Source organism: Ornithodoros turicata, chromosome 4 (assembly GCF_037126465.1).
Source record: "Ornithodoros turicata isolate Travis chromosome 4, ASM3712646v1, whole genome shotgun sequence".
NCBI lineage: Eukaryota > Metazoa > Arthropoda > Arachnida > Ixodida > Argasidae > Ornithodoros > Ornithodoros turicata.
Window position 1 is genome coordinate 76,904,448 of NC_088204.1, and position 14,693 is coordinate 76,919,140.

Genomic DNA, 14,693 nt, shown 5'->3' on the forward strand with positions numbered 1-14,693 from the left:
ATGTCCTCTTTTGCACCCTTTAAACACCCTTTTAGGAGGGTGTAAGATCGTTAAACACCCTCCTAAAAAGGTGTATAAAGGGTGCAAAAGACGGCATTTTCAAGGAAAAGCACCCTTTCAAAGGGCGTTTTACACGGGATACACCCTCTAAAAAGGGTGTTCCAGACCATACGGTGTAAAAAGAGGAGTCAATTATAGGACACGCGATTTACACCCATAAGGGTGTTTTTCAGTTTACAGTGTACCTGATTTTTACGAGACCGTAATTACACCCGTAATTAGCCCGTTAGTTAAGGATAAGTGCGTGTTAATTAGTGTTAATTAACCCCTAATTACACAGCTTATCGATGCATTTTTGGGTGGTTAATCATCTAGTACGCAGTTACATCTACCCTTACAGAGGACTTCTGCATGGCCGTATAAAACTGCAAAAGCGGCATACATGTTATTCTTTGTGTTTCTTGTTTCTTTATATATATCTCGTGCAGATAAAAAAAAAAACACCCCGTATAACTATTCGCTTTGTACTTGCTCCGGTTTTAAAATCACCATTCGCACAGCCTTATATTGCAGATATCGATCACCATGTTCTCCTAAGGCGCTTTTACGATATGTCACCGATGCCACCGCCTTGTACCCAGTCCTTTCTCTCCAAATCGCCGACACTGAAACTGAATTACTTTAAAAAAAAAAAATACTGTTCGCACAGCCCTATATACAGGGTGTTTGCTCTAACGTGTCCAGAAATTATATTTAAAGCGAGCGATAAAACACAAGCAAGTGGTACTTTTCTGCTACTTGAGTAAGAAACAGGTACTGCTTCACCTGCAGGTAGCACCTGTTTCTTAGTCAAGTAGCTGAAAAGTAGCGTTCGTTTCTCTTTTATCGCTCGCTTTAAATAAAATTTCTGGACACGTTAGAGCAAACACCCTGTATATAGTACAGCAGCGGTCACCATGTTCTCCCCAGGCGCTTTTACGATGTCACCACATCTTCCATGTGACCTGTCCGTCTTGGACACAGAGTAACGGTTACCGTTGATATGACAACCACAACAACACCTCTAGCAATACATTGTAATCATTTTCCTGCTTCACATGGTCACTGGGATGTCTTCGTACTGATGCATCAATGGTATACAGCAATAGGAGTGTGCGAATGTTCGGATTTTTGAATACGGAGGCAAACTGCATGTTCGATTCGAAATCCGAATCGAATTTACTCATTTGCTAATTGGCTCGATCATTTGCATGGCAAAATTCTATCGGCTCTCTCACATTTGCCAGAAAGCCCGTAATTACAGAGTTAATCAATGGATTTTAGGTAATTAGTCATCCAGTAACTACTAGATGGACATATACCCTTCGAGAGGATTTCAGCGTGGCCGTATAAGACAGCAAAAACGGCATCCATGCTATTCTTACGTTATCTCATACAGATAGAAAGGAACACCCTGTATAACGATTCGCTCTGTTTTTGCCTCGGTTTTAAAATTACTATTCGCACCACCATGTTCTCCCCAGGCGCTTTTACGATGCCACCGCGTCTTCCAGGACAACAGTGATCTGTCCGTCTTGGACACAGTTCTTTCTCTCCAAATCGCCGACACTGAACGACACGAAAGCACAACCGACAACATCGAACGTGGGTCTCGGATGAAAGCCGATGATCTCTTGCAGGTTCCCTTCGTTACTGAACCGGGCCTCTGAACGCGCGTGCATCTGTTGGTCCCGTTGCGGAACTGGTGCTCCGAGGCCGTCAGATAGGCACAGCGGTTACCAATCATGTAGACCGAACTGTCTCGGCTTCGGCTCGGGGAAGGTCCGACGATGCCAACTTCTACGCTGCCTCTGGACGCTTCCGTGGGACATAAGTGACAGGAGCCTTTGACACACCTGCTGTAGGCTTCCGTCGAAGACCCTACGGCGCGCAGACGGCGCGGAGGATCTCGAGCGCCTGGTACGAAACTGCTTCTCTTCCTCGGCAGATAGCAGTTCAAAATATTCGGGTTGCGGCGTCTTTTCCGCATCCGACAACTTTCGTGGTGTCCCATCTTCCATGGCGATACCTTCGTCTTCTACGGTTGATGCTTCGCAGCCGGTATCTTTCATCGGACATCGGTCACCGCCGCCAATCAAGAGGACAGTGGGCTCCGAGAGTGCTGGCATGTCACCCCGACTTCCCGGTGGTTCTCCGGCATGCAAATCCAAGACCGGAATACTGCACGAAGAATAAAAGTATCGTCAAAAAAGTAACAACACGGAAGGAAGCGGAGGGGGGGGGGGAGGGGCAGATTGAAATATCCGATTACTGTATTCGGCTCGCACGCACACTGTAAACTTTTTCACACCTTTAAAGTAGCACAGAAGTCATTTTTAACACACAGTTTTCATCCTATAAAACTGTTAAGTAGACCAGTAATATGCACCATGCGAAGTAATTTACACCACGGAGTCATAATTATCGCATAAATTGAATCTGAACTACGCCGCAAAAAGCGACCGTGCGCAACGGTGGTGAAGAGCAGTACCAGCCTGTGGTCTGCCTGGAACCGCGCGCTGACGCTATAAGGAGAACGCTCGCTGATTGGCGTAGAGAAATGTTGTCCGCTACTCCGCTGTCGTCTGCTACTCGGCTGTTCGGGGTTCTGATAAAGCCTTTCTCCTTGCTCGGTAATGCTTCGGCCGCTCCTTCTCTCCCCAATTCTCCGGGAAAACTGGCAAAACAGGTTTATGGCGGCAAAGGAACAAAGGCGCTGACCCCCACTGACCGGCAAACCAGAACGAGTCTCCTTATGCCGTCATCGGTGACGTGCCATCATACCTCCTCATCCTCGTTATAGCTGGAGTGGCGAGTTAAGGGTGAAGGCGGGGAGCTATGTTTATGTGAGTTTTTTTCTGGGAAACAAATTGCACACATCAAAACCTTTCGCGCTATTCGGTATAATGACACACACACTTTCATCAGATGTCTTAATCTGAAATTTTTTTGGATGGCCCTCTGTACTCCTTTAAAGGTGTGCGCTATGAACATTCAACCTGGGTGCGTAACATTACATCTCCAGGATGATATTTTACAAAATTTGGAAAGCATTACTAAAGATCAAGTTTCAGTGCAAATCTTGCTTTCATTATGTCTTGGATATCGTAGGTACGAGCTAATGCATATATGCATCGCTATCGATAAATGAGCACGCGCAAGTGTCTACAATACTGTTGAACAATGTGTTGAGATGTTGCAAGACTGAATTTTTGGAGGACAGACAGCACTCGAATAAAGAAAATTTGTGCGAAACCGTGCTCCATTATGATGTTACCAAAATTACACCTAAAAAGGCGTGCGCCATGCACGTTGTTACACCTTTAAAGGTGTGAAAAGATTTAGAGTGGCAGGACTGCAATCTTGCGAATGATCACAATTACAACAAAAAGATCAGGAAATAATAATAAAAACGACATGGAGGGTATTACCAAGTTTACAACAACAGTGATATTTTTTATTTTTCATCCGCACTTCTCTCTCTCTCTTCTTCAAGGTTTTTCGTTCCTACAGAAACTAAAGTCATGAGCGACGCCGCAGTGTCCGGAACGTGGATTAATTTTACTCACCATGAGAGGGCTCTTCAACGCACTTCTAACTCTAACATATTAGTCCCATCGTGTGCCGTACTGCGAAGTATGTATTTCACAAAAACGCTGAAAAGTACGCGGGTACGCGCAAGAAAATACAACAGGATAAATTCTGATATACAGAGTGTATGTTTTTTAATCCTTTACACGTTTGGTTTTTATGCAAACACTAGAGAGCAGCATCCGTGTTGTTTTTGTAGTTGGGTATACGGCAGGAATCAGAACCGTTATTATTATTATTTATTTATTTATTTATTTTTTCAGTTCGGTTCGGTTCGGTTCAGGAATATTGGTTAGGTTCGTATTCAGCTCCGCAGCAGCGAAAAATATCGGTTCGAACCGATTCAGGAACGTGAATTTTGAGTAGATTGCCATTAGAATACGCGTAGATAAAGAGTAAATGACAAGCCCGCGAAATTAGGAAAAAAGAATGACGATTAACCGGTTATAGAAGCATGAATAATTTAATTACAAGACTTTTGTGCAGTAGTCTGCACTTCTTCAGGCAACAAAGAGACAGAAGATCCCTCCTCAGGCATTTGTCCGATTCCTGGTCTACCCTACAGTGGCAACACGACATTCCAACTATGTCCTCTTTGGGAAATGTAGACCCAACGCTGTCATACCGACTGCCTGCAAAGCTTCCTCGTCCTCTGAAGTCACTCATCCACAGGCTACGTCTGAATGTGGCCTTCACTCCGTCCTATCGATACCAGCTAGGCTGTGAGGCTAGCCCTATGTGCAACGAGTGTGGCGTACTTGCCAACGTTGAGCACATACTCCTCCGCTGCCGGACCTATGTCAACGAGAGGCGTACACTGCAGTCGCAGCTTGCCACCCTTGGCTGCCGCCCCTTCAACTTGTCGACCATCCTCGGCCCTTGGGACACCGCGGCCGACTCCAGGGCGGCCTTACGTCACGTGGTTGACTTCTTTGAGGCGACAGGCCTAAATGACTCACTATGACCCCAGCAGCGCCCTCGGACACTCCCACCACCACGATCACGTCCAGCATCGTCATCGCCACTTCGATCATTCCCGTCATCTTTCATCGTCATCACTGATCATTGTCACCACTCATATTAGACCCCTAGCTATGGGGTAGCGTTCCACTCCTAGAGTGGAAAACCTCCCCACTTCATCATCACAATATATATGTTGTTGTTGTTCAGATAACAAAATATATAGTACAGCGAAACTTTATACATGGTCAACTGATTAAAAAAAAGGGGGGGGAGAGAAGAAAGAGAAAGGGAGAAAGTGGGCAAGGGTTATACAAAAACCTCAGATGGCAGACGGTTTAAAATGGGACCAAAATTTGGGGAAGCAGTTTAACCTAGAGTCACTAAATAGAGAGCAGAGTAGCGACACTGAGCCACGTCGGCGAGCGAGGCCGCCATCTTGGGTCCGGCGCGGCTGCGTCGCCTAGCAACGGGACGCCAATCTCCCTTTTCTCCGCCGGTGAACAGCGCGCAGTCGAGCCAGCTCACAACCGAGGAAACCGGTTTTGGACTCAACATGGACTGCGCGTTCTTGGAAGGAGAAACCACGTGACACAATCGGTCCAATCGCGTACACCGAACGGCGGCTCCGGCGCGGAAAAGGAATGCGATACTCTGTACACGTATTTAGTGACTCTAGTTTAACCTGGCAAAGCCAAGTGGAACGTCCAAAGGGACAATGCAAGAAGTTACAAAAAGAGACACTATAGACAAGAAACGAGAACACACCCAGAGCACTTCCTAAAAGATTGACTTGGGTTAAAAGAAAGCGCATCCTTGCGATAACACAGATGTACTTTTGTTGGTGTTGCACACACAGGTGGTGTCACAGGTCGAAATACAGTTGTCTATTATTACATCCATCCAGTACTTATACCTCACACTTATTTACTGGGTGCCACCATTTTGGAGAAACTCGATTGATTCGGATTGAAACGGATACCACCGGTGAGAGACCAAAACAACGAATTTTGCGCCCACTTTTATCAACGCATCTGCATGGAGAGAGGCATGTTGGGAAGGCTCAGAATTGCAAAAAACTGTTGCTGGCAGAAGTGATTGGCCAGGAGAGCGGTACAACCGCTTCTTCGTAGCAGACGACCAGGACGCACTTTCCCCCAGGGCGTGAGTCGTGACGTTGCCCACATACGTGAGGCCGACAACGGCAAGCCCTATCGCCATCACCACCACCACCATCGTAGCAGACGACTGCCGCAATGAAGTTTTAAATCACGTAATGTAAGTAGATCGAACCAAAATTGAGCAAAGATGTATGTATAAATAAAATGCAATTATATAATGCAAAATCCTACATATAAGGGTCGTCGTCCTTGCTATCTTCTTGGTATCACGGTCTTAACTAGGCCTAACGTTAGCGACGAAACATCCCATTTTCGCGTAAATAATGACGGCGGAGCGAAAGTTGAAGCTGATTTTGCAGATGCGTACATGAGGATATATACTCACAGTATGAAAATTAAAGTAGTACGTGAAAACTTTTTGTCACGAAATTTCAGCTTCGCCGTTCCAAGCACCATCATCCATCTTGGAGGAAATCTGGTGTCATGGCAGCTCCCATGGAAAACAGTAACCAATGAAATGCGCCTAAGTTTGATTGACAGGTCGAGCCTCTTTTTTAGGCTCCTCCTAATGGCCAGACTCCCTTTGGCATACACGGCACTGAGGGAATCCAAAAACCAGCGACATCTCCGGAACGACCCGACCCTGTTGTTCAACCCTCCTTTTCTAGACTTCTTTTTTTTTTTTTGTCTAGTCTCTCGCTTGTGGTGCCCTATATTTTAGGATACCTGCCCTGTTTCAAAAGGGATGAAGCGAGCCTGAACCTGGGCCCGCTTGCACGAAACAATCCTAAGTGTAACACTTGGCAAGTGTTGCACTAACGCGTTAGTGCGCTAAGTTTAGGGTTGCGGTTAAGTGGCTTGCACGAACACTTCGACGACCGCCCTAAGTCAAGTATTCTAAAGTGGATCGTGGCTACGAGCAGTAGCAGTTTTCGGAGGCTCTCATTGGTAGAAAGAGAACTTCCGGAGTTCATCCCAGGAAGTCGTGCGTCACGGCATGTTTGGATTCTGGGGAAGTCGTCTGCTTCTGCCGTCGCACGTAAACAGTTTGCAGAACCAAAATAAGGTATTGTACTATCATTGTAGCTGCAAGAACGAGTTAGGTCACTTGTTGCGTGCTTTTGTTAAATAAAATAAAGCCTGTGGCCCAAAGTATGTCTCGAATTGCTCGATGATTGGGAACTTATCGCCAACGGCAGTGCCGGTGAGAGGCACTTCGCGTGCGGCGATCATTTTGAGAGATGTTGCTAACGAAAAGCACAACACGTACGGCACCCACAGCATAAAAAATGAGACGTTGTTAGTATTGCGAGGAAAATGCGTACTGTATTGCGAGATACAGTTGGGGCCAACGACGAATCTTCGATACACGGTTCATAGCGGCCGACATGTTAGTCCTAAGCTTTAGTGCGGTAGTTTAGGGTGCTCCTAGGACCCTTGGCCAGCGTCCTAAATTGCGCAGAGCGAGCGCCACCACTTTAGTGTTGTAGAAGTTTCGTGCAAGCCACTTACGGCTCCGGCACTACACTAAGTGGGGAACTCGTTAAGTTTTACACTAGTTCGTTTCGTGCAAGCGGGCCCTGAACCTGTCGTTTCTATCTTTGAACCACACAGACGAGAAAAACGGCAGCGTGAAAGAGGCCTCGTGTAAAGAAACGCCACAATACTGGAATTTCTAGCACTTTTTCTGCTACCAATTTAGGGCAATTTAGAGGGCACGTATAGCGGAATCGGTAGTACGCCGCTGAAAAATGTAGCGAATACGGTACCCATGGCGATACTAGTATAGCGTAACACGCTCGCACACCGAGACTCCTCGGTTGTTGTTCCGCGTTCTCCAGTCGCAAGTGGTTTTCAATCGACTAACTTCACTTGGCGTCCATAGGCTAACATTATAGGCTTCCCCCGCCAAGGCCAAGGGTGCCTGTTATCGTAGAGGTGCGCTTTGGTAGCAGTGGTAGCAGCCACTTCCGAAAAAGCTAAACGGGCGATGGGGAGCAGGCGAAAGCCATGCCGGGAAGAGCACACGTGCGCGAAGGCAGTGACAGGGAAACAATGGGCGCATCCGGAGAATGACCGCTGCTGCCGAAACTTTCCGTTAGGAACTGTTTCTGGGATCGGCCACCGCTTGCCAATAACAAACACAGGGGTGACATCCAATGTATTGCTCCAACCATAGACGAAAGCGTGCTGGACGAACGCAATGCATCCTGGACAGATCCCGGTCACAGCAAACGTCAACGCACACGTGATCGGCGGCCAAACCGGTTGTAAACAACGCGTTTGTTGTTTCCGTGCGACGTTCTGGACGTCTTTCGACCACAGTAATTACTTTTATCCGAGAATCTCGCAGTAAAACGCGCAGTTTTGTACCTCGTACTGATGACGGCTCCCAAAGATGTGATGTCGCGGAAGAAGCACCGGAGAGTTTACACTGGCAAAATACGTTCTTTCCTTGGCTTTATGCCGACGGGAATATGTCGGCAAGCGGTAAAACGACATGTAAACAAAGTCACATGACCCCCAAATTACGTTTTCTATGACGCGTGACCGGGACAAGGTGGCGGTTTTTGAAAAAGTACTGGCACGGTGGTAGAGGCTGATATAGTTACAAGCACAACCTACTAGATTATAACGACCATGTCATAATCGGCAACCTCTATGAGGAGCTTGTCCGCCCGATCCGCTAGGGACGCTACTCATCGGCCCGCGAGACCTACATCATGATTAGACAAAGGAAATTTGAATTTTGAACGCGCAGAAGCGGGCGTAGCAGACATCCTGGGTTTTCCTCAGACGCTTTCAGACATATGTCGGCACAGTTCCCCTAGAAGTCGGCCCAGGACGCACATTTCCCCAGGGCGTGAGTCGTGACGTTGCCCACATACGTGAGGCCGACAACGGCAAGCCCTTTCACCACCACCACCACCACCACCGTAGCAGACGACAGCAATAGCTCCTATGAAAACGCGTAGAATGATGATGATAATCAACTTTAGAATGAAACATTTTCCGTTGCATATCCACCGCGTGTACAGAAATACTAATGTAAGCTAAAGTACAAAGTATTGTAGAAGTTGAGGAATAACCGGGCCGATAGCGCCACCTCTAGCTTCCAAATGCGGCGCTGGGAAGGGGCGCCCATGACATGGTCGTTGTTATAAGCTAGTAGGTCGTGGTTACAAGCTTACAAGAATGGCGGATTTATGTCACCCCTGTGATAACGAATTACGATGCATGCACATTGCTGAGCTTCAAATCGAGTGGCGGACCGAAGTTTAGACATGAACACACAAACACAAAAAGCTCCTTACATGCAAAACACACTTCGCGACAGACAGAAGAGGTGGCTGTCACCGAGCACTAAAGGGCTGTTGCACTGAAGTTTGCACAGCGCCATTTCGGGCCCAAACGGCCGCGGATCACAACAGTAAGGAGTTCCATCAGCGGGTTTTGCATGGTGTGTCAAACGGTATGGTGCCAAGGAAGCTACAAAACCCGTAGGAAATCAACAGAAAAAAGCGGTGCTTCTTGAAAAGCGCGAACAACTCGAAACCGTGTACTTGAAAGTGCCGCGTCGTCTGCTAAACTGGGGAGTGTTGCATGATTTGGGGCGCTGATGTTGCTGCTCACTCGCGCCACCTGGCCCAGAGCAACAGGCCCAACGAGGATAAAAACCGGCGCAAATCCCTGCGTCTAAAACAATGCATTACTCACCGAACATAAGATGCGGCCTTGCAGCCACCACCCACAGAATGCTCCAGCATGTCGTCCTTCCGCACACTCTCATTGCAGCGACGGCAAGTAACCATGAGAAAACCACACGATCTCAACGAGTGTTCCACGATATCCATGACGTTCCCGACGAACCCGCAGCCACCATTAGAATTCTGGCAGATGACCTTCGTCTCTTTCAGTCGGTCCGGCGTAAACAGCAGCTCTCGGACAACTTCGACGTTGAAGTAATTCCCGTCGACCGGGCACCAGGGGCCCTTGGCCACAATTCGATCGTAGCAAGTCTTGCAGAAGGGGTGTAGACATTCCAGAACGTAGATAGTTCGCGGTACGATATTGCATATGTAGCAATAACGGACGCTCGGCAAAGGTTTCGCGAAGCAAAATGGCCTGCCGTCAATCTCTGGCGAAAAGCCCACGAGGTACGTTACGGATGAGTGACTCGCCGAAGTCATCTTACCGCATGGAGCCTTCGTTGCATCGATGCAGACACTGCATGGAAGTATAAGATCAGCTGCGTAGAGGAAGTTGAAGTACAGAATTGAGACTCGATCGGCTTCTAGCACGCCATAATCGACTGGCCCGTCAGGCATACGTCAGGCAGGCCTTCTGCGCGTCGCGTCGGGTTGAGTTTTTACTCTCCCCTCTTCCTGCTGCTTCTCCTCCTCGACGTAGACATCTGGACGAGTGATGGCTGACGCGCGGTTTTCAAAATGGTGTCGAATTGTTCTCCTCGAGCTGACGCTGTCTTGCAGGATTGGAGCTCGCTAACGTGTAAAGTGATTGTCATCACAAATGTTGAGTGTTGAGTTGTGCGGAATGTCACCTGTTCAGAGCAGCAAGCTGGTTGTTCGACAGAAGTGAAATATAGCGCGTACAAGCTGGTGCATATTGGAGGTCTAGAACCGGAGACACGGAAGAACAAAAGAAATTTTCTCTGGAAATCTGAGATTTTCGGACAAAATTTCTTTTTCGTTCTTCCGTCGTGTCTCCGGTTCTGGCCCTCCAAGCTGGTTGTTTCTGTGTGACCCTGTGTATCTGACCCTTTTTCTCCTGTTCGTCTGCGAAATCAGTCCGCTATATCAGGAAGCTTTCGGAAGTAACAAACTATTTATTCGCGATTAAAATGTATCTGTGACGCAAGTTGATGGACGTGATAATTGGCCGCGTTTATACATGAACTCCGACAGAAGCGGGTCGAATTTCAGCGCAAATTACGTCTCTTCGAATGCACGGCAGCGGCAACGAATAGACCTCTACCCGAGAAACGTCGTGACGTTGGTAGACAGACTGAAACCGAAACAAATCTGAATGGGAGGGCTGGGTTTCAGGAATGGGCACTTGTTCGCCGCCTCCTATTGCAAAAAACGTAGGACCAAGGTCGCGTCCCTTTCATGGGCCATCGTAGCGTTTGCCGGGAGGAATGCACCTCCACCCGATTGGACATTGTGTATGACGTCATGCTCAAACCTCATTGGAGAAAATCGCCGGCAGCGTCGTCTGCTGCATGGTCCGCTGTCTGTTTAGCTCCGTGTCCCGCTTGTTTGTGTAATTGGGATAATGGTTGGCTTGGAGCGTGCTATGTGGTGAAGTTCATTTTTAAGAGTGTAACAGTTCCTAAAATTGGGAGAGGGAAAGCATTATCCCAGCGAAAGTCGGACGTGATAAGCCATGCCTGCGTTATCTCTTTCTGCGATGCCGGGGTGGGCTGGGTTTCCAACCTCCTTTCGTCGGACTGACACAGATTGCGCTGAAAAATTCATCGTGCGCTATTCTGTGCGACCTCCGTAGAGCATGATGTCCGGCTATTTTTTCTGATGGGATAGCTCCCGAATATCCCTGTCAATTATCATTAATTTGACTAAATTAGACACGCTCTTCACATTGGTGGGGTAAAAAAGTGACCTTTACTAGGCAAATTTCCGACTTAAGCTCGCAAAAATTTACATAATTAAACTTACGTTACACGACATTCGCATGAGGAGGTGGCAAAAACCCAGTAAGAACAAATACCGTTGACCGCGAGACTCTAGGTGGTGTAGTTTTTTTTATTATAATTCAATGACACGTTTACTGGGACACCCTGTACACTCTTAAAAATGAACTTCACCGCATAGCACGCTCCTAGCCAACCATTATCTCGAATGATATCGTTATCTGCCCTGATTTGTTGAAAACGGGGGGCGTACGCCATTTCTGTGACACTTATGCTGTTCATAATTGTCACAGAAAAGGCGTACGCCCCCTGTTTTCAACAAATCAGGGCAGATAACGATATCATTCGAGATAATGGTTGGCTAGGAGCGTGCTATGCGGTGAAGTTCATTTTTAAGAGTGTAGATTGGAGCGTGTTCATGTAAACAGCGTCGGGCCGCAACCTTCAAACCTCGAAATCGTACTTCGATAGTGCATTTGGGAAGGGGGAACGGGGAGGAAACCCTCCTCCCCCATGTAAAGTCCCCATAGAACCCCCCCCCCCCCCCCCCCGACATATCTTTCTGGCTACGCCGCTGCAACGAGGGTATATTGATTTGTTTGTTTGATTGATTGATTTGAGTGTTTGAGGAAGTTTATTCACAGCTGTGGTTGCTGCCTGCAAACTTAGAAGCGGTGCTCCAGTTTTGTATTCGGGGCTGTTTTGCACCGAAGTGTTGTCCACCACATACTGGTTCGACCCCGTACCTGTGCTGTGTTTGTATAATAAAACTTACGATGACGCGCGGTTTCTTCTCCCATATATACAGGGTGTGTGCAGAAAAACGTGACCCGCACTTAGGCACGTTTAGGCTTGTTGCCTACCTAACTAACGAACTTCCGGTGGCGCACGATGGCGCATTTATGCGTGCGAAATCTGCAGAAAAATTGTGGAAGCCATACCCAGCTTAAAAAATAAACGGAACAACGAAAACTTCGGCTTCCGTGCATCAGAATAGGGCAACATGGTGGACAACAGGGTGTATGTGAAAGGGGCAACACGGTGCACGTAGGAGAGTTGTGTTCAAGACCCGCTAGGGGAGCTAACGGTGCATAACTCGAAACGATGTCCCACATGGATGCTCATCTGCAGTACCCCTAGTGGTGCCTGCACATAACTCTCATGAGACCGAAATGCACTACCATGCACTGTCATGACCGCCCTATTCTAATGCATGGAAGCCCATGTTTTCGCGCTCTGTTTAGTTTTTTACACTGAGTATGGCTTCCAGGATTTTATTGTAGCTTTCGCACGCATAAATACGCCGTCGTGCGCCACCGGAAGTTCCTCGGCTAAGTAGACAACGAGTTACATGTCAAAATGTGGGTCATGTTTTTCTGCACACACCCTGTACAAGGCGGGAGAAAAGTTTTGGGCATATTTTTCATATATCGGATGTAAATCACTATACGCCAATTTTGGAACATCGCCGTATATAGTTCTGTCAGGAGCTAAATGAAGAAAAAACACGCAGCTCACATTATATTGCAGACTCGGTGCGCAATTCGTAGTTTGTAACTTGAGGTGTGCTATAGCCTTTTCACATCAGCGACAGAGAGCGCGCGAATTGGCGATGTGTCAGTTTGTGTTGTGAGGAGTCTATGCTTGAGATATTGCGTTGACGTTGAATGGAGGAAGCTGTGCCAGCGTATAGAAATGTACGTCGGTTACGAAATCATAGACGGAAAAAATAACCAAACCGGAAGTCATACGGAAGGAGAAGTGTGCGATGCTTTCCACCACTTACACAGGATATTAATCACGAGGATTATGCGCTGGTTCCGCAGCGCGACAGACCAGAAGGAGACGACACAAAAGAGCGCGTGCACGATGACGTAACCGGACACGCTACTTACCATCTTGAGACAGGATGTAGGACGTACAGGAGACCGAAGGTCCCGGCACATGAGCAGCAGAAGCTGTAACCAGCTCGCGTGGCTCAGTGGTTAGCGTGCTTGCCACGTCACGTCGAGACTGGGAGGTACCCGTGTTCGAATCCCGGTGCCGGTTGTGCTTCTGGGGTGTGTCTGGGTTTTTTTTTCCTGGGTTTTCCTCAGACGCTTTCAGACGTATGTCGGCACAGTTCCCTTAGAAGTCGGCCTAGGACGCACATTTCCCAGGGCGGCAGTCGTGCCGTTGCCCGCCGTCAACGGCAAGCCCTCTCGCCATCACCACCACCAGCTGTGACGGTCGCCGCTTCCCACTATTCGTCAGTGCCCGCTATTGGTCAGAGCTGTGAACAGATCTCTGTGCTATTCGCTGGAGGTGGGGAAGAGACCAGCTTGACGTTGTTGATCTCACTTATGTGGGCGGCAGTACCAGCTCCGCGTGGCTCAGTTGCCAGCGTAAACAAACAAACAAACATAAAGAGCCTTTCCCTTCCCCCTTTCTCCCTTGCGGTATATACTATACACTCTTAAAAATGAACTTCACCGCATAGCACGCTCTTAGCCAACCATCATCTCAAATGATATCGTTATCTGCTCTGATTTGTTGAAAACGGGAGGCGTACGCCTTTTCTGTGACAATTATGAACAGCATAAGTGTCACAAAAAAGGCGTACGCCTCCCGTTTTCAACAAATCAGGGCAGATAACGATATCATTTGAAATGATGGTTGACTAAGAGCGTGCTATGCGGTGAAGTTCATTTTTAAGAGTGTACTTGTGTGTGGTATACAGGGTGCTTCAGTTAAATCCCCGGGCTAAATAATTCGCGAACCAATGCACCAATCGAATAACTTTCTTTTTTACAAGTATCTGTCCAATACCGCCTACAAGATGCGCACCGCGTGAATGAGCGGGAGGCGCTCATTATTTAAATAAAAATGCAAATGAGTTTCGTAAAAAAGCGTAACTTCTAAAGCAGGGCGCTGTCGGTATTAAAATGGGTACTACCCCTTTTGGGACCTTCAGTGGACACCTTTCAGAGAAAAATCTGCCACCGAAGCGGGTCATTTGTTGCAGTAATTAATTGGTTTCGGTTTACGTATTTTTGTCGCGGCTGGTCGCGGCGAAGCGCATAAAGACGCTCTTTCACTCCCTTATCCATCAATGAATTACGTCCTTACACCAATGAATTACACCAATGAATTACGTCCTTTTGCGCTTCGCCGCGACCAGCCGCGACAAAAATACGTAAACCGAAACCAATTAATTACTGCAACAAATGACCCGCTTCGGTGGCAGATTTTTCTCTAAAAGGTGTCCACTGAAGGTCCCAAAAGGGGTAGTACCCATTTTAATGCCGACGGCGCCCTGCTTTAGAAGTTAG

The 14,693-nt window shown here is 47.6% G+C and overlaps 1 protein-coding gene across 1 annotated transcript; it reads right to left on the reverse strand.

The window, feature by feature from the left end:
- LOC135391953 (uncharacterized) lies at window positions 1–10,077 on the reverse strand. The gene is made up of 2 exons (XM_064622535.1): window positions 9,429–10,077; window positions 1–2,220 (listed from the first exon to the last, which is right to left on the reverse strand). Exons 1-2 carry the CDS (start codon window positions 10,037–10,039, stop codon window positions 1,776–1,778), a joined length of 1,056 nt encoding a protein of 351 aa, XP_064478605.1. The 5' UTR covers window positions 10,040–10,077; the 3' UTR covers window positions 1–1,775.
- Between the last annotated feature and the right edge of the window lie 4,616 nt (window positions 10,078–14,693).

What these genes read in the sequence shown, in the direction of transcription:
- LOC135391953 (XM_064622535.1), bottom strand. Translation starts at nt 10,039, where the DNA reads ATGCCTGACGGGCCAGTCGATTATGGCGTGCTAGAAGCCGATCGAGTC. An exon ending in AAGGCCGCATCTTATGTTCG is followed by an intron (nt 2,221 to 9,428) that starts GTGAGTAATGCA and finishes TTCTTCGTGCAG; the next exon opens with TATTCCGGTCTTGGATTTGC.